We start from the raw sequence: 20210 nt of genomic DNA, 5'->3' as shown, positions 1-20210 counted from the left end.
GAGATGTTCCTTGCAGACTGCGCCTGCCACCAAGCAGCTGAGAGGGATGGCATTTGCCCAGTAAATGTCTTTGCCTAATTCCTATCTCTAAAAAGGACCCAAAATGGGTGACTTAAATTCTTCAACTCCTTTAGCAGCTCTCTAGTGTTGCTTGCGGACCAGTCACCACAGGCTTTACATTCAGAATACCCAACTAACTCTTCCTACGAATTGCTCAGCATGCAATGGGTACATTCCTAGAGCCAAGATACAAATGGCATTCAAACGTGTGCTTGCAAAGGGAAACACATTTCAAACTGTGTGTGTAAACTGCAACACAGGAAAATGGTGGACAGGGAAAAGCTTAAGCCCGGCTTCCTCAACCTCGGCCCTCCAGATGTTTTGAGACTACAATTCCCAGCATCCCTGACCACTGATCCTGCTAGCTAGGGATCATGGGAGTTGTAGGCCTGGCTTTAAGCACACAAGCACTCCTGCCTCTCTGCTCTTTCCCTGTTAAATGGGCAGGCTGGACTCAACAATGGGAATATCAAGGCAGAAGCATTACAGATGCTCAGGAACAATTCTTCTGCGCCATCCATACCCCTCTGGGTACTTACCTTCTGTTTCAGAATCAGTTTTCCCCAAAACTCCCCCCATTTATTTATTTTTTATAAATAGATAACAAAGAATTAGAAAGTCAGAGATCAGTCACACCTTAGGAAGTCTAACAGGTAAAGAGAATAACTTCAAGGCTAGGACCATTGTTAAAAAGGGCAAAGACTGTGGAAAAAACAAGAGCTCAGAAGTGGGTTTTAATTCACTGACCCTCCATGGCTAGAGGCACCACCTGGGGCAGCTGTACAAACAAGTAAAAAGGTAAAGGTAAAGGGGACCCCTGACCATTAGGTCCAGTCATGGCCGACTCTGGGGTTGCGGCGATCATCTCACTTTATTGGCCAAGGGAGCCGGCGTACTGCTTCCGGGTCATGTGGCCAGTATGACTAAGTCGCTTCTGGCGAACCAGAGCAGCACATGGAAACGCCGTTTACCTTTCTGCCGGATTTATCTACTTGCACTTTGACGTGCTTTCAAACTGCTAGGTTGGCAGGAGCAGGGACCGAGCAAAGGGATCTCACCCCGTCATGGGGATTCGAACCGCTGACCTTCTGATCAGCAAGTCCTAGGCTCTGTGGTTTAACCCATAGCACAAAATGCACAGGTGAGGAGGGAAGGCTTCCTGTCTGCCCCACCCAAAGGCACTGTGCCTCTAACTGCAGGCAGGGAATCTCTAAGTGCAGAGGTGGTGGTGGTGGGGTTTGGTGGGGAGGGGCTCACTGGATGTTTTCCAACTCTACAGTTCTACCACAAAGGATCTGAGTAACCCTAACCCTTTCCCTGCCAGCTGTAAGTCAGCACCCAGCCACTCTAAACTGCTTGTCCACCAGCAGAACGGGGAGGAAGACCAGTTTTGAATGGATAAGAAGCTGTCAAGGAAAGAGTAAAACAGCCAGTTCTCCCCTGAGAACTGACTTGCCACTCCTCTTGACTGCAGCTTTACCTGAACAGACAGACAGACAAAGGGGTGGAGATCACATAACCACAATGATCTGCCCTGTGGCTTTTAAAGTCAGAGGTTTTGAATGAGAAAGAGGCACAAAACGAGTAACTCGGAAGTATTAAATATATTCTAGAGCAGCAGTTCCCAAAGTGGGTAGGATCACACCCCCCCCCGGGGCAGTGGGATTTCGGGGGGGGGGTGACTAAGAGGCAAGGGGGTGGCGGGGGGGGGCTGGAGGTGTAAATGACAAGCAGACTTTGAAAAGCTGGTCTCACTGGATCCAGTTCATCAGTTCTGTTGAATCAATTTAACTACATAGTGATTTTCCCTAGTGGGCCATGCAAACCAGTATTGTGGAACAATGCTTTACATAGGGGAGGGGGCAGTGGGGGTTGAATTTATGGAACCAAGGGGGCAGCGGCCTGAAAAACATTTGGGAATCGCTGCAGTTCAGCATTCAAGGACCTTGTCTGAAGTCAGGTCAGCCTCAGAGAAGTAGGGAATGCTAATGTAACCTAAGTGAGCCTTCCCCAACCTGGTGCCCTCCAGATTAGAAGACCGAAGATGGTCAACAAAGCGGGGGGGGGGGGGGAATGGAGGGCAGGCTAATCTTAAACACACCCACACCCACACCCCTGCCAAGTTTCCCTCTGGAAGATTATGTTTTGCAGGAAGTGTTTCAGACAGGGGAAGACTTCTGTGTGTCGCTCACAGACAAACACAGTGGGATTTACTCCAAAGTAAACTTGCAGAGGTTTGTGATGCCAGAGAGCTAAGAGGTCCAGCTATCTGCCCAAGAGCTCTACAGCCTCTGCTTGTGATAATCAACTGGGTTCTGGGCAGATCTGTGTGGTGCTGGCTCCCAGAGAGTTGCCAGAGGCTTGTGGATCTGTCCAGGAGTAATCTGGTGTCCGGTTATCGTGGTCTGCCTGATGGACTCATCCCGAGAGCCATCCCATGTCTGAAAAACCTACAACACCCTCACCCCATTCTAAGGAAATTCAGTGAGAGGGTGGGGGGGGGGAGGACTGCCTTTGGGACACAGTTTTAGGTTTTGGGCACGCCCGTTGCAGACTTCTCATCTCCAGAATCATCCTCGTCCTTTGACTCTCCCGAGTCATTGGACTCCTTGGGGCTGTCCTGGGACTCTGCCTTCTTGTCCTTCCGGATCGCCACTGTGCTGGCTGAGAACCCCTTGAAGCTGGCCAGGGGGCTCGAGGAGAAGGGGTAGCCCAGGCCGAAGGCACTGCTGCTGCTGCTGCTGACGACGGTGCTCAGGCGGGTCTCTTCCCCTTCCAGCAATTTTCTGCAGAGGCAAAACCACACAAACCACGTCAGAACAACACTACGGATCTCTCAAGATCCACCACTTGATGCTTTAGAGCAGTGGTTCCCAAAGTGGGTGGTGGCGCCCCCTGGGGGCCGAGGTGTCAGGGAGTCATTCACCCAGAAACACGGAGAAGATTCCAGAACAGTTGTACATAAGTAGGAGTGGCACTCTGAGCATGCGCAGCTTCAGCTGGAAGCGCTGATAAAAGGAGAACTTTTGTTTTAGCTTTTCGCAGACAACCGACCAACAAATGCTGTCTGCAAACTGCTGCATCCTGGCTGCCGATGGGCTGTGTCTGCCTACGTCATTGCTACAGAGAAAGAGGGACTGAAACCTAAGTGTGCCGTTACAGCTATTGCTGTAACGATTGTAAATAGTGCTACCGTGATGCATTTATGACCAGTCAAGCAATAAATCACTTGTCTGAGTTGCACAGTGTCTGGGAGTGTAACTTCAATTGCTGGCCACTGTTTCCAGAAACTCTGCTAAATGGACAAAAGCTTCTAACGAGGTGCCTACACACGAGTATTCTCATGCAGCGAAAGTGTGATGACCTAGGGGGGTTTGAAGGGATAGGGGGTGGCACAGGGGACACTGGAGGTGTAAGACTATCAGCCTTTGAAAATCTGGATCGAATGCATCAGTTTTGTTGAATTCTGGCTAGGTTTTTAGATTTTCTGTGAATCTTACTTAGTGGTTTGTTCAAGCTGCTATTCTGAAATAATGCTTTTAATAAGGTAGGGGTCACTGGGGATGGGTTTAGGGAACCAAGGGGGCAATGGCCCCCAAAAAGCTTGGGAACCACTGCTGTAGAAACCCAACCAAGTACTTTTGAGAAATAAACCCTGCAACATGTTGCCAAAGGCAGCACCAAGGACAGTGGCAGGGAGAAGCCAGAGGGCAGGCAAGTTTGCTGAAGCTAAGAAGGTCTGGGTCTTCTCAGCGCATGCACAGAAACCTACCTAGAAACCACAGCTATCTACCTTGGGTTCCACAATTAAAAATAGAAGGTTGAAAAAAGGGAAAAGTCAGGAGAGGGCAACCAAGATGATCAAAGGCCTGGAAAGAAGCCAAGATCAGTTGAAGGAGTTGGGAAGAGAAGATTGAGAGGAGAGATGACCGCAATACCTCAAGGACCACTTCCTTCCATAAGGACTGGCACAGACCCTGCAATCATCCTCTGAGGCCCTTCTTTGTGTGCCTCTTCCACAATAATTCCGGAGGGCGGCAACACAAGAACAGGGCTTTTCTGCGGTGGCTCCCCATTTGTGGAATGCTCTCCCCAGAGACACTCACCTGGCGCCTTCATTACACAACTTTAGGTGCCAGTGAAAATGTTCCCTCTTCAACCGGGTGTTGGGCTGATTAACATTCTATGGCTTTTAAAATGTGTTTGTGGAAGGTTGGTCAATGGCTAGTTTGGGTTTTATTGTGTATCTTGTGTACTCATTCTGTATTTTTCTCTTGTGAGCTGCCCTAGGATCTTCAGATGAAGGCCGGTATATCAATTTAAATAATATCAATAATAATATGTCCTATGGGAGATGGAGAAAGCTTGTTCCCTTCTGCTCCAGAGGGTAGGACTCAAACCAATGGATTCAAATGGCAAGAAAGGAGATTCGGACTAAACATCAGGAAGAATTTTTTGAGGGTAAGAGCTGTTCAGTAGTGGTGGACTCTTCTTCTTCATCAGATGTTTTTAAACAGAGGTGGGCTAACCATCTGTCATGGATTCTTTGGCTGAGATTCCTGCACTGCAGGAGGTTGGACTAGATGACTCTCAGGGTCCCTTCCAACTATACCATTTGATAATTCAATGATTTGTGCAGGGGACGTTCCTGATGGATGTTTTCCCCACCCCCACCCCAAAATTAGCATGAGTTTATGTGGGGCCTGCATGTTGGAGACCAAAACGTTGATGCCCAACCTCTGTTTCTACCCCAAACAGCCCAAAGAATGGAACAACAGGTGAGCAGGAAGGGGGAGATGGCCCTCCTACCTGTACGCTGCGATTTCAATATCCAGAGCCATCTTCACATTCAACAGGTCCTGGTACTCCCGCAGGTGACGGGCCATCTCCCCCTTGGTTGTCCTCAGGGCATTTTCCAGCTGGCTGATGGTCTCCTGAAATGTATCACAATTTCTACGTAACATCAACACCTGTAGCACTTTAAAGCATAACAAGGAAGGCGGACCCCCATCCCTGAGGTGCTGCCAATCAAAACCAGCCTTCCCCCAACCAGGTGCTCTCCACCTGTGGACTACACATCCCATTAGCCTCAGCCAACTGCACTAGATGTTGGGAACTGCAGTCTAACCTTCCTGCATACGCTAAGATGAGGCTGGCTGGTTGTCAGAGGAGAGAACAGGACAAGATGGAAGAGACAGGCATGGGGGGATGTGATCATGAGCTGTGGGCAGGGGGACTGTCTGGAAAAAGTGGATTTTAAGGTGTGCAGAACTTTGGGACAGCAAGCGAGAATTGACAGAGGAAGAGCAGGGCTTGGAGAATGGAGTTCATTGTCAGGGAGAAGATGGGGAAATAAGGGCAGAAGGAAAACAATAGACAAGTAGAAGCAAGAACAATCTTTACAAATGTTTCCTGACTGATCTGTGGAGCACAACTCAACATTGAGGCCTTTACGACAAAAAAGGCAACAGGCAGAGAGTTAGGCAGTTTAACTTAAAGAGGCAGCTGGAAAAGGACCGAACCACGGTTTGGTAACGACCCTTAGCTCCACAAACCGTGGCTTCCGTGTGACGCACCTGCAAGTCACGCATCTCTTTGCTGCTCCTCTCCTCAGCCTCCTGCAGCTGCCTCTCCAGGGACTCGTTGGCTCCGCGCAGGGACTCGATCTCAATGTTCCGGGCTTGCAGCTGCCGGCGATATTCAGAAATCTCCTCCTTGGCCTGGCGGATGCTGTCGCTGCTGCGAGCTGCCTCTTCAGTGAAGTTGGCAAACTTGGATTTGTACCACTCCTCAGCCGACTGCTGGTTCCGGGCGGACAGGACTTCGTACTGGGTACGGATCTCTTTCAAGGCAGCCGTGAGGTCCGGCTTGCTCATGTCGATCTCGACGGAGACCTGGAGGGGAACAGATAGAGGGAAGGCACTCAGCGGCAGGAAGAGGTCCACTCTTCCTAATGAGAGGCCCTGGGAATCTGCTCTATTTATTATGATGGTGGCTGGGATTGCAGTTATTATCACGCTTTATGATTACATGCTGTATGATTAAAGTCACGCCCTGTTTTCCCTCCAAGGAGCTTAAGGTGAGATCCGTGCGGATAAGCTCAGATTCTCACTAATATATGCATTCCTAAGTACACTTTCCTCCATTGTATGTATTTTGGTGAACGTAACTTAGAGAACTGCAAGGCAAAATTCAGAGAGGTGCAAATTTCAATGGGTGGTGTGTTGGCATTTTTCGGCTGGCATCCTGTTTCAGAAACGGTTACCTGGGCAACGTCACCTTTAACTGTGAACAGAATTAAATTTCTCCCAGAGGTCAAGAATGCCCCCGCTAGCCCCTCCTGTTTCCAACAGGGCTTGCCAGATTGGCTGCTCTGAGGCTTTGTGCTTCCAAGCAACTGAAACGCCCCCACCCCTAGGAAAGTGGGAAGCTGCCTTTATGAAGTCTCTATGCCCTTGGTCCACTGAGCTCAGTGTGGTTTCGTGATGAGGTTTCCGGGGATATTTCCAGCCCTACTCAGAGATGCTGCCTGGAGCTGACCCTGGGACTTCTGCATGCAGAGCCACTGGACTACCAAGGAGCGGGGGAGGGGCACCTGGCACTCAGCAAGGGGTGATCTCCGCTGGGAGAAAGGCTGGTCGCTCGTCACATGTGCTTCAGGAGGGCAGCAGAGGTGCCACAGCCAGGGATCTGATGTCAAAAGCCTGAGCAAATGTCTCATAAGGACGTAAGAAGCGCCTGCTGGATCAGGCCAACCTAGTCCAGCATCCTCTTCTCACAGGGGCCAGCCAGATGCTCCAGTGGGATCCGAGCACAAGAGCAACTCTTCCCTCCTGTGGCTTCCAGGAACTGGTATTCAGAAGCCTTGTTGCTGCTCTCCAAACTCCACTCCCAATAAGCTGCGGACAGCCCTGTTCACCATGTATCTAACCCAGGACTCCCAAGTCCCAGCCAGCATGGCCAATGGTCACAGTTAGTTGAGAGCCATAGTCCACTACATCTGGAAGGCACCACTTCTTTTCCAAATCCACTTCAACCTGCAGCCACAACCACACCCTGCAGCAGTGAGTTCCACTGATCAGCTGACACTCCCAGTCAAACAATTCACTGGAACTGTTAAATGCTGGAAGACAGATAAGAGTCTTTCTTTAAACAGTGGGGCACAGCTAAACTAGGGCACTCTCTTCCACAGGAGGCAGAAATGGCCACCAACCTAGATGGCTTTCAAAGAGGCTTCGTCAAAGTCATGGAGGAGAGGGCCGCCGATGGCGATGCTCCGCCTCCACAGCTGCAATTTCTGGAAACAGCAGGAGGGGAGAGGGCTCTTGTGCGCAAATCCTACTTGCAGGTTTCCCGAAAGGGGCATGTGAGTCAGAACAGGATGTTGAACTAGAGGGACCAGGTCAGAAGGCTCTTCTTCCCTCCTCAAGCTGGACATTTTGGGTGCTGCTTTCACTACATTCACCTTCCCTCCTCCACCACTTTAGCCCTCCGGGTCGGCCACTGCGAGCGCACGATGCTGGACCAGACTACGGCGCCCCGGGAGCCCCCGCCGCCTCCTGCCCGCCCCCGCCGCGCCCCCTGCCCGCCTCACCTGCGCCCCCCGCAGCTCGGCCTGCAGCTCGGCCACCTCCTCGTCGTGGACGTGGCGCAGGAAGGCGATCTCGTCCAGGAGCGCCTCCACCTTCTTCTCCAGCTCCAGGCGGGCCAGGGCGGCGCGGTCGGCGTCCTTGCGCGCGTCGCGCAGCGCCAGCTCGGCCTCCTGGCGCCGCGCCGCCTCGTGGGCCGCCTGCTCGCGCAGCCGCTGGAGGGCGCGGCCCAGCTGCTGGCTCTCCAGCGCCGCCTGGTCGCCGTCGTGGCGCAGCGCCTCCACCTGCGAGCGCAGCTCGCGCACCTCCTGCTCGTACAGCGCCTGCAGGCGCGACGGCTCGGCCTGCCGCTGCCGCAGCGCCGCCACCTCGGCCTCCAGCAGCCGGTTGTGCTGCTCCAGCTGGTGCACCTTCTCGATGTAGCTGACGAAGCGGTCGTTGAGGCCCTGCAGCTGCTCCTTCTCGTTGGTGCGCACGATCTTCAGCTCGTTGCTGAGCGCGCTCGGCCCCGACGCCGCCGCCCCGCCGCCGCCCCGCAGCGCCTCCAGGTGGTCCAGCGAGCTGCTCGGCGCCGGCAGCTTCCGATACGACGACGAGAAGGCCGAGGGGCCCGCGGACCCCGACGCCCCCGCCCGGCCCGCCGTCGAGCCGTACGCCAGGCTGCGGCCCGCGAAGGGCTTCTTGCCGGAGGACGGCGCGGCGAAGAGCAGCTCCCGGCTGTAGCTCATGGCCGCGGCTGCGAGGGGCGTCCGGGGCCGCCGCGAAGGGGCCGATCCTGCGGGAGGAAGGAGGGTCGCGGCGCCGGCGGAGGCTCTTCGACGGCGGGCGGGGAGCGCGGCACGCCGGCGCTTTTATCGCCGGGCCGGCGCCAATCCTAGCGGCGCAGCGGCGACCAAGTCACGTCGGGCAGCCAATTGCAAAGGCGAGGAGGGGGGCGCAGGGGGAGGAGGAGGATTTTTCTCGCCGGCTGCCGCTGCCAAGAGCTTCATCAGCAAATGTGGCGGAGATCAGCCTTGACCGAGCCCCGGAATCTAGATGGGGAGGGAGGGGGTCGTGGCAGGAGGCGGACGAGCCCTCGGGTCTCCCCACGCGGCTGCGTTGCGAAAGGCGGTTCGGGCCCCCGAGGCGGAAATCGCAACCGTGGGAGCATTGGGGGCTACCTTACCGAATCAGGCTACGTTGGTGTCCTCTGATCTGACCGGCAGCGGCTCTCCCGGCTTGCACGACGGGGTTTGTCCATTCCGGGCTGCACCTGTCAGCCTGCAAAGCCGATGCTCTCCTGCGGAGCTGTGGTCCCTCCAGGGTACCAAGGACTTGACTCCCAGTGAGCCTTTGCATGGCGTTGCTCTGGCACTGATAATAGGGTGGCAGGGAGTAATATTCCCAAGGGAACCTGCTTTTAGTTGCCACTTTTCCTGCCTGGAATCGAAGCTCCCCTAAAGCCCTGCTGGGACACAGACAACAAGCTATCCTGCTGGTCCCGATTTCCTCCTTCTTCCAACAGCTGCCAGCGGGTGCCTCTGATATGTTCAGGGGAGGCAGGAATCCTGCCTGTTAAATGTCCTTTCAAGCTTACACTTTGATCCCCTCCATCCACTTCTTTGCTCATCTCCAGAAAACACACCCATGTGTAGTGCATCTGAGCATGTACAGAGTGTTGTTCCCACATCACCAATGGCTTGTTCCCACATTAGGTTTACACAAGCACAAGCTGTCTCTACACATGTACAAATGTATGTGTGAAGCGCTTGATTTGGCCACCCAGCTGTTGTGCACACAGACTGTACAAACATCTGTAGTCTATTCCCAGGCGCTTAGAATGGAGCTGGGGGGCATGTGGAAGGGAGGTGGCCAAGTCCCAATATACTACCAGCTTGTGCCTAAGAGATGGCCCCAGCCCCTTTCCATGGGGCAGCAGGACCAAGGACATTGCCTGCCCCATTTTTCCATTGATGTGCCAACTGGTCAGCCAGGTTTTCCCTACTCACAAAACTGTCAGGAACCACTCCTGAGAAGCCAGGGACACCCAGGTGATTCCGCCACCACCTGTCCCCTGGGACGTGCTTTGGAAGCCTTTGCTCTGGGCTGCCAGATTTCTCCAGGATCTGCCGCTGGTTTTGCCCTGAATGCACTAAAGGCCGTTTGTGGCCACCCAGTGGAGCTGAATGCCGGGAGATTCATGACAGATGAAAGGAAGTCCTTCTTTACACCGTTGTTGTTGTTTAGCCGTTTAGTCGTGTCCGACTCTTCGTGACCCCCTGGACCAGAGCACGCCAGGCACTCCTGTCTTCCACTGCCTCCCGCAGTTTAGTCAAACTCATGTTGGTAGCTTCGAGAACACTATCCAACCATCTCGTCCTCCGTCGTCCCCTTCTCCTTGTGCCCTCCATCTTTCCCAACATCAGGGTCTTTTCCAGGGAGTCTTCTCTTCTCATGAGGTGGCCAAAGTATTGGAGCCTCAGCTTCAGGATCTGTCCTTCCAGTGAGCACTCAGGGCTGATTTCCTTAAGAATGGATAGGTTTGATCTTCTTGCAGTCCATGGGACTCTCAAGAGTCTCCTCCAGCACCAGAATTCAAAAGCATCCATTCTTCGGCGATCAGCCTTCTTTATGGACCAGCTCTCACTTCCATACATCACTACTGGGAAAACCAGAGCTTGAACTAGACGGACCTTTGTTGGCAAGGTGATGTCTCTGCTTTTTAAGATGCTGTCTGGGTTTGTCATTGCTTTTCTCCCAAGAAGCAGGCATCTTTTAATTTTGTGATTGCTGTCACCATCTGCAGTGATCATGGAGCCCTAGAAAGTAAAATCTCTCACTGCCTCCATTTCTTCCCCTTCTATTTGCCAGGAGGTGATGGGACCAGTGGCCATGATCTTCCTTTTTTTTTTTTTTTTTTTTTTGATGTTGAGCTTCAAACCATATTTTGCGCTCTCCTCTTTCACCCTCATTAAAAGGTTCTTTAATTCCTCCTCACTATGGAACCCACACCTGCTGGAGGCACTGATGGCCATAGCTGTCAACGTTTCCCTTTTTAAAAGGGAAATTCCCTTATTCCGAATAGGATTCCTTGCAAGAAAAGGGAAAAGTTGACAGCTATGCTGATGGTCACCAAACTAGGTGGCTTTAATAGAGGTGGAGAGGGCCTGGCTACAAGCTATGATGGCTCTGCTTTGTCTCCACTGTCAGAGACGGTAAATGCTTCTGAATATTAGTTGCTGGAAACCACAGAAAGCGAGAAGATTCTTGTGCTTGGATCCTGTTGCAGGTTTCTCATTGGGGCACCTGGTCAGCCCCTGGGAGAACAGGATGCTGGACCAGATGGGCCACTGGCCTGGTCTGATGTTCTTCGCCCTTGCAGAGCCTGCTGGTGTCACTGTGTGTGTGTGTGTGTGTGTGTGTGTTTAATCTGTGGCCCATTGTAGCTCCACATGTCCACAGGATCAGAGGAAAGATCCTGGGGGGGGGAGGGGTGTTTTCTTCTTTTTGTGTGTGAGAGACTACAAACGATTTTACCATGCAACCAAGAAATCAATACTATTTAAAAACGAGGATGAAAAGATGGCTTCTTCACATCCTGCTTCCCTGCAGCGGCCGATGGCGCCTCCCCCACCCTCCACGGCCCGGCACCATCTGTCCCTTCCCCATTTAATTTCCTCTTCTTTGTGCAATAAATCAATGCTCTTTTCAAGAAGGCATCTAAAGCCTGGCTTTGGTGGGGGGAGAGGAGGGTTTAGCTAATGCTGAATCAGCCGTATCCGTTGCACCTGCTCATTATGGCCGGAGCCTGGCCGGGGTGTGGAGGGGATGGACCAGTGATTTAATGGGCTGTAAAGCTAGAGAGCTCCTCGTCCCTTGGAACGGAAAAGTCTAAGTGAGGAAGCCTCATTGCAAGGAGGGATGGCGGAATGACAGCTTAACTCTCCCACCTTCCACAGCCACCCTCTTCCCCCCTGAGGCAGGGCCCACCCAGGTCTGGTGCCTGTGGGTCCGTATCTGCCCCCAGAAGCCGTCCTTGGGGCCCCTAGAGTCACCCCTCCATCATGAAATTAGGTTCAGCGGACGTGTTCTCTGGTAGCCCAGTGTGTGTGTGCTCTGCATTTCATATATAATAGTAGTATATTTCTATTACAGTGGTACCTCGGGTTAAGTACTTACCGTATTTTGCGCTCTATAAGACGCACCAGACCATAAGACGCACCTAGTTTTTGGAGGAGGAAAACAAGTAAAAAAATATTCTGAATCTCAGAAGCCAGAACAGCAAGAGGGATCGCTGCGCAGTGAAAGCAGTGATCCCTCTTGCTGTTCTGGCTTCTGTGATAGCTGCGCAGCCTGCATTCGCTCCATAAGACGCACACACATTCCCCCCCCCCCTTTTTAGGAGGGAAAAAGTGAGTCTTATAGAGCAAAAAATACGGTAATTTGTTCCGGAGGTCTGTTCTTAACCTGAAACTGTTCTTAACCTGAGGTACCACTTTAGCTAATGGGGCCTCCTGCTGCCGTGGCGGCGCGATTTCTGTTCTCATCCTAAAGCAAAGTTCTTAACCCAAGGTACTATTTCTGGGTTAGCGGAGTCTGTAACCTGAAGTGTCTGTAACCCGAGGTACCACTGTATTCACATTTTTGGTAAGCCATTTAGATCATTGGCTGTTTTAAAAAGCAGGATATACATAATTTAAATCGGCATCATCATTATTATCCTTCTCTCACTGGAAGCTGGGGTCACTTCTTATTTCTTATATTTAATAAGTGAGGGAAAGAATTCCAGCTTCAAACCAAGAGATTTTCTTTTTAGGGGAGAGAGAGAGAGAGAGTCAGAAATACAGAAACAAGACACCAGCAACCAGACATGACCCCGTCTGCTGTCAGGTTGATGAATCTAAAAAGCATCAAAAGTGGATGTTGAAACAGCTTTGTTCAGCAGGGCAGGAAAATAAACTGCAGTGAGAGGGCAAAAGGAGGAACTCGGCTATGTTTGGAATCCTGGTGCAGTTTCTGTGTGGAAAAGGCACCTGGAGCATCTTCCTGGAGCGCTGAGTGACTAAGCAGGAGGGGCAGATGGTGGGGTCTTAGCGAGCATTGATGGGCTGGCCAGAGGTTCATTCCACATGCGATGAATCACTTGCAAACTATTAGACCAGGCTTTGCCAACCTGCTCCCATTGGCCCAGCCAGCACGGGGGCTGATGGGTGTTCTAGTTTAAAATAATAATAAGAAGAAGAACAATTTATTATTTATACTCCGCCCATCTGGCTGGGTTTCCCCAGCCACTCTGGGTGGCTTCCAACAGAATATTAAAATACAATAGTCTATTAAGCATTAAAAGCTTCCCTAAACAGGGCTGCCTTCAGATGTCTTCTAAATGTCAGATGTTTTTCTCTTTGACATCTGGTGGGAGGGCGTTCCACACAGCGGGTGCCACTACTGAGAAGGCCCTTTGCCTGGTTCCCTATAACGTGGCTTCTTGCAGCCAGGGAACCGCCAGAAGGCCCTCGGCGCTGGACCTCAGTGTCCGGGTTGAATGATGGGGGTGGAGACGCTCCTTCATCTAGAGGGCACAGGTTGGCAAAGGTAGATGCAATATACTTCTTTGATTTCTTTTAAAAACAGTGCCTGGAAAGTTGCGCAATACATACTGATTTAAATTATGTACCAGACAATCCCAAACTGGTAGTCTGTGGACCACTAGTGGGGTCCCTAAGCTTCATTCAGGTGACCCATGGCATGTCTACATTAAATTGTATTTTTAATTGCATTTTAATTGCTTCCTTTATTTCTAATATTGTGCATCTTAAGCACACTGCTTTATGGAAGTGAGTCACGGGCAACTTACAACCATCAGGAGCGACGCCTCAATGCCTTCCACATGCGCTGAGTCAGGAAGATTTTGGGCATCAACATGGCAGGAGAGTGTCAAACAGAGATGTGCTCTCCCAAGCCCACATTCCCAACATGTTTGCAGTCCTGTCTCAGCGACATCTATGCTGGCCTGGTCATGTTCACATGATGGCAGAATTCCCAAGGAATTCTATGGGGAGCTGAGTTTAGGCATTAGGCCAGTTGGCAGACCACCTCTGCTTTACAAAGATATCTGCAAACATGACATGAAGGCTGGCAAGACTAACCCTGCCATGTTGGAATCCCCTACAGACGTCCGCGGTGGCTGGAGTCAGACAGGTCGTGTATGCATAGCAGTGACCAGAGGATGAATGACCACTGGGAGAAGCGCAGAGAAAGCGCAGATGCACACCATGTATCTGCTAGTTAGCAGCTGGAACGGTCAGCTGTGATCAGAAGGGAATCTTGGATATTTACCTGTGCTAATGGCTGAAGGCTAGAGCTCCCTTTGTCTTGGATGTGACGCACTGAGATTTGCTCTTGTGTGCAGAAATCGAAAGTGGCGTCTTAGAGGATTTTGGATTACAACAGAAAAATAAAGAAGAAGAAAACTAAAAATATTTCACACAGAACTACAATGGACTAACCTGCCTGCTTGCTAAACTAATTCAGAGGCTGCTAAAAATGAAGGCTCAACATCGGAAATGTTTTAGTTGGACTAATTAAGAAATGCAGTATGATATTAGATCATCACTCCCCAAACTTCAGAGCATGGGAAGTCACCCAAAAGAGAGATAATTTGGCATTGAATATTTGTCTTTTTAAAAATTGTATTATAATTTGGAATGTTTTAATGTGGTTTTTATTGGATTGTTAAATTGGAAAATTTAATAAATATTATATTTTTAAAAAGAGAGAAAAGAGACACCATGGTGCAGTGCAACGGGACGCCTTCACCTGCCCCAGCTGCAACAAAACATGTCTCTCCCGTATTGGTCTCTGCAGCCACAGCAAGCGCCGCAACCTTCCAACAGCTCAGTCTCACCCCCAAAGGTGCACCCCTCCATTGTCTGCCAGGACAGACGAATGCCAACCATATGTATTTTATTGCATTGCAGTTTGAATTCTATGGAATGCAAATAGTAATACAATAAGATATAGCGTAACCAATAAAAGAAGCAAATTTGAATTCAGTTGAAATCATACAGCCAGATGCATACAGCTAGGGCATACTTACTACTGCTGCAACAGGGAGAAGAATCACCAGCAATTTTCAGGTGATGGGGGGGGCAGGAAGGTTTGTGAGGCAAAAAGGGCACCAGCACAATAGTCATTATCAGTTGGGTGGCTTGAGGGAGAGGGAAGTCTACCTCTGCTGCTATACCAGACTCCCACTACCACAACTATTTCCCCCCCATAGGAAGAATTGCAGAATTGTAGAGTTGGAAAGGACCTCAAGGGACATTGAATTCAGCCCCCTGCAATATGGGCAGGTAGCCATTCAACCTCTTTAAAAACCTCGAATGAAAGAGAGTCGGTTCCACAGTCAAACAGCTTTTACACCATAAAGATCTTCTCTCCCGTATTGGTCTCTGCAGCCACAGCAAGCGCCGCAACCTTCCAACAGCTCAGTCTCACCCCCAAAGGTGCACCCCTCCATCTCCTTGAATCTATAGCTTTGGGTCCTGCTCTCTGGAGCATCCCTTAAGTTACTTATATTTCCAGTGCAGCTAGGGAAAATGTATAAAACTAACTCAAACATGTGTTGGAAGTGTAAGGAAAAGGAGGGGACAATTTACCACATGTGGTGGGATTGTAATGAAATTTTATAAATTTGGGAAATGATATACAATGAGTTGAAGAAAATGTTCCATCTAATATTTGCTAAGAAACCTGAAGCATTTCTGTTGGGGATTGTAGGTAAAGAAAGACCTGCCAAGGAGGTTGAAAATTATCTTCATGTATGCGACAACGGCGGCGAGAGGATGGAAGAATAAGGAAACCCCAACTAAAGAACTATGGCAAGAAAAACTGATGGACTATGCAGAATTGGCAAAATTGACACACAAATTACGGGACAAGGATAACTGTGACTTTAAAGATGAATGGGAACCTTTTACAAAGTATTTAAAGAAGCAGCAAAGTGAACTGGACTCCTTGGCAGGCTTTGGATAAACACTCACAAACCTTTTATTGATAATAACCAGTCAGATAAATTAAGGATTCATACAATTTTGTAACATGCAGAGAATAGCATCCATAGAGAAAACAGAGATTGGAACTGAGGGAAGTCAGGTGGGGAGGGGAGGGGGAGTTATGGGGGGGGAATTAAGGATGATATATTTTAAGATATGTTTTGTTTAAATTCCTAATAAAAAATATTTTTAAAAAAATTACTTATATTTCCAATTGCAGCAACCAAAATGTTCAGTAATATAGCGGAGATCCCTAATTCTCCTCTCTTGCACTGCACGTAATAAATGCTTTTTTTGTTTCATTCCCCTTGCTATTTCTAGTTCAGTGATTAGTTTTTCTATCAGCCATACATTGATTTTTTTACACCATGTGATCAATGGCACACCCTGTAAGAATTCCCAGAATCTAGCAATTAGTAGCCTATTGCAAGCAATCTTACTATAGCAATGTTAAGCAATCTCTATCGCCTCCCAAAAACAAAAAAATAAGGAGAGGAGGGACGGAGAAAAAGAGGGACATGATTGACTTCCTTCAGCAATGTTCTCCTTTGAAATGTTTGAGATAATTGGTTAACTTCACTGCATTAAATGTGCCTTCTGCAGTTGACAGCCTTTGTAATGTTTTGTTTTGAAATCTTTAAGATAATATTTTAGTTCCCTGTTAATTACGCTGCTCTGAATGCATACTTTATACTTAGCTTCACCCAGTAATGTTTTATTCTGGATTGTTTTGTTTGATGTTTTAATGTGTTACCAACTGCTTTGAGATTTTTTATTAAAAATATATAATGTACTGTTATTTTTCCATTTATAAGACTATATTCTTTCCCAATTTTTTAAAGAATAAAATTGGGGGTCGTCTTATACTCAGAATGTTGCAATTAAATATTTCTTAATTTTGGGCTCAAAAAATGGGGGTCATCTTATACACGGGGCTGTCTTATACATAGAAAAATACGGGTGTATATAAAGTGATATAGAAATGAAATGAGTAATAATATCAGTCCTAAAACAAATGTGAGGAATCCCACAAAGGGTGTTGCGTCTTCTGTTGGAGTGCAGTGCCCCCTTCTGGTTTACTAGGGAGAATTTGCCTTTCTTAACTGCACTTTGTACGTTGAAGGGGGAAAAGGTTTCTCTTTTTCCTTGGTATTAGATGCTGTGCTCTGTTCCAGCTGGTTGAAGAAAGACTTGCAGCTTCTGTCAAGCTCTTCGAAGGACGGGAAATCTCTACTCCTTTGCAGCTGGTCGTCCTCTCCTCCTCTTTCCTAAAACAATTACTTTAATCTCATTTATTTCCTTGCTGTTTCTGAAAGACAGGTGTAACATCCTTTTCAGTATTAGTATTATGTAGCATCATGCATTTTTGAGATATGGTGAGTGAGGCCTTCAAAGAAATTTGTTACACATAGTTTATCGTTGAGGGAAACTGCAGTCAAACATGAGTGCTACTTAGTGCATGAAGACTAACAACCTGCAGTCCTAGCACTGTACAGCTTCTTGATTTTGTATGTTTAAACCCTTCTGTTAGGAGCTCACTCCTGCTGGAAAGTGTGCAAAGACCTCCATTTTGAATCCAGGCACCCAGCCAATTCTGTTGTTAGATGTAGTGATCAGGTGGGATTGCTATGAAGAATTATAACAAATATAGAGTAAGCCATCTGTGTCAGCAATGAAAGCATTGTGTTGACTAGGTTTAAACTATTTTGATACGATTCTTGATCAATCTACACCTCTGCATCCTTGTTTCATTTCTCTCTCCTCACATTGTCACATACACACTTCGACAGACAGGCAGGCGTCCCGGGTCATCTAAAGACTATGGGCAGTTTCTTTGAAGTAGCTTTTCTAATATGTAATCTTAAAATGTTAATCTTGGAGCCAGGAAACAGATCCCACATGAAGGTGATAATGATCCTGTCTTTCTGGCCATCCTTCTTATCATGTATATTTCTCACCTCTGGGGTTGCCAGATGCTCCCCTTTGTAGTTCTCAACTTATTTACCCCAAAATATATGCATGCTAATTAGTGCTGTAGTGTAACTTTTTCCCCACGTGGGGTTTGATGAAATGCTCAGAGGAAATATGATTGGTTCTCAAGAGCACTGTGTGAAGGATTCTTTTGTTAATAAAATGGCCTGGTGAGAGGTGTGGTTTACGCACTTTCTCTGAGAGCCTTGCTGGTCAAAGCCTCGTGTCTTGTTTTTAATCAGTGTCCAGTCCTTCCTTTGGCCTCAGAACGCAACATTCTTTACGCCGCTGCCGCTGCCCATTCACACATGTGGGTCACGGGGATTCATATTTTCCTCCCACAATCTTGAGCAGGTACTTTGGAATTTCTTGGACAATTTCAGCATAAAGCACGAACGGCCCTGCATCCAAGAGAGAAATGAGACCACAAAACTAGTCCTTCTTCATGGCAGCATTAGATTAAATCTTTTCATTTTACCTTCCCCCTAACAAGTCCTTTGCTCAGTGCACCGGCTCTGGTCTACAGAAAACAACTTGTCTGTGAAAAAAATGACGTTTTTCTTTCCCCCCAGCAGGTGATGCTGCAGTTTGCTATTTTTGCATGTCCGGGTAACAATAACCAGCCCTGCATTTTTCAGGGGCTGAGCCAGCTGGCAGCTTGTGTTGTGGCCAGGAAACTTCCTCCAAACAGAGCACTAGTCAGGGATTCCTGTTCTAGCAGAGGCAGAAGTGTGGACCTGCCAGGCAGCAGAAAATGCCTATAGTGAGCAAGGCAACCTCCAATTGGTGTGCTTAACAATATCCGGATATGCTGGGAAAGGTTTGAGTTCCATTCATGTCAACACCTGACTCTGCCAACCTGGTGCTCTCCAGGTGTTCTGGACAGCCCCTTCCATCTGCCACAACTGGAGCCCAGTTGTGGGACCTGTTGTCCAAAATCTGGAGGTTGCAGGAGGCAGGTGGACATGGAGTGAGCTTGGTGAGCTACTTATTGGACCAGGAAACTTTCAGCGCTGGTTCGAAGATCTTGCTCTGAACCCTCAGTGTCCAATACAGTTCCCTTCATCCAAGCAATTGCAACCACGTTGTTTATTGTCAATATCCATCAGACAGCACCAAGGAGCTGCTGGATGGCTTATAGGATTTCATGAGTTGAAATCACCAGTCTAATTTTCTGGGCAGGGCAGCACGTTGGGCTCGTTCCTCCGGAGCTCGCAACTAATTATTAAAGACAGACCTTGGGCACAATCCTGCAACCACCACAACCAGAAGAGGGCCTGCTGCCTAGCTTGACATTCCCAGATGCAGCAGGAAAGGAGGGAGAGCAGCTGCAGCCAGTGTGGTGTAGTGGTTAAGAGCGGTGGACTTGTATTCTGGTGAACCGGGTTCGCTTCCCTGCTCCTCCACATGCAGCTGCTGGGTGACCTTGGGCTAGTCACATTTCTCTGAAATCTCTCTGCCCTACTCACCTCACAGAATGTTTGTTGGGGGGCGAGGAAGGGAAAGGAGAATGTGAGCCGCTTTGAGACTCCTTAGGGTAGTGATAAAGCGAGATTTCAAATCCAAACTCTTCTTCCTCTTCTTCTTCCTCCCACTCTGGGGTCCACTGCTCATTTATTCAAACTCCAGTTTAAACCATTTCGTGTAATTAATTCAACAAACCTGATGAACTTTATCCAAAGGGCCAGCTTTTCAAAGTCTGATAGCCATTTACACCTCCACCGCCTGCTGCCATCCCCTGACTCTTAGTACCCTGCCCCCCCGAGTTATCCCACTGCCCCCCAAGGGTTGCTACCACCCTCTTTAGGAATCACTGCTTTAAGCAGACATCTTCTTCAAAGAGAAGACTGTCCTGTGAGGATGCGTGGGCACTTGATATGGGGCCTCGAGGCATTCCAGCGTAACAAAACCAGTGGCAACTGCAGCCAATTCACCCTGGGTTGGCTGCTGCTGGTGGTCTTCGTCCTCACCTGTCCCAGCAGAGACTGCTCCATTGGGGCAAATAGGGCACTGTCCCACCAACCTCTGCCTGCCCTCCACCACACCTCACCTTGTCTATCTCCTTGCTGACAACAGATCCAGGGTCCAGCACTGCCTGCTACCGGCTTCCTACTCCCCAGCCTTGCCGTTGCCTTTTTAGAACTCAGCAGGGAGGAGGTGGATGGGGACAAAACCAGCAGAGTTGCCTCTGCCTAATATTGGCTCCAGCAGTCCTTTGCTCTGGCTCCACCTGCAGTTGTCCTCCCTGGCCTCACAGTGAGAACCAGCCTCCACTGGCCTGGCCTGAAAAGCTTCCCTGGGAGTTGCAGGGCAGCGGTGACGGCCCTCAGGCCAGCACGAAGGAGGAGACTCCTGGGGGAAGCAGGCGCAGTGCTGCCGGCATTGCACGGCATTGGACTAGATCAGGCACATCCAAGAGGTAGATCGTGATCTACTGGTAGATCATCGTACGTCTGTGGTAGATCACTGGCTCCCCCCAAAGAAGCTGTACAAGTTTTGCTCCCCTAAAAAAAGCTCAACATTTTTGCCCAGCATCCCCCCAAAAATATGGCTTCCC

At 49.4% G+C, this 20210-nt stretch overlaps 1 protein-coding gene across 1 annotated transcript; it reads right to left on the bottom strand.

Moving 5' to 3' along the window:
• LOC308483473 (low molecular weight neuronal intermediate filament-like) lies at positions 1-10379 on the bottom strand. The gene is made up of 4 exons (XM_081017442.1): positions 7655-10379; positions 5637-5954; positions 4870-4994; positions 1-2846 (listed from the first exon to the last, which is right to left on the bottom strand). The coding sequence occupies exons 1-4, from the start codon at positions 8375-8377 to the stop codon at positions 2588-2590; spliced, it is 1425 nt and encodes a 474-aa protein (XP_080873568.1). The 5' UTR covers positions 8378-10379; the 3' UTR covers positions 1-2587.
• Positions 10380-20210: the final 9831 nt, after the last annotated feature.

Source organism: Podarcis pityusensis, assembly GCF_964106645.2.
Source record: "Podarcis pityusensis genome assembly, chromosome: 8".
NCBI classification, from domain to species: Eukaryota; Metazoa; Chordata; class Lepidosauria; order Squamata; family Lacertidae; genus Podarcis; species Podarcis pityusensis.
This window is presented reverse-complemented; position numbering and strand designations above follow the sequence as displayed.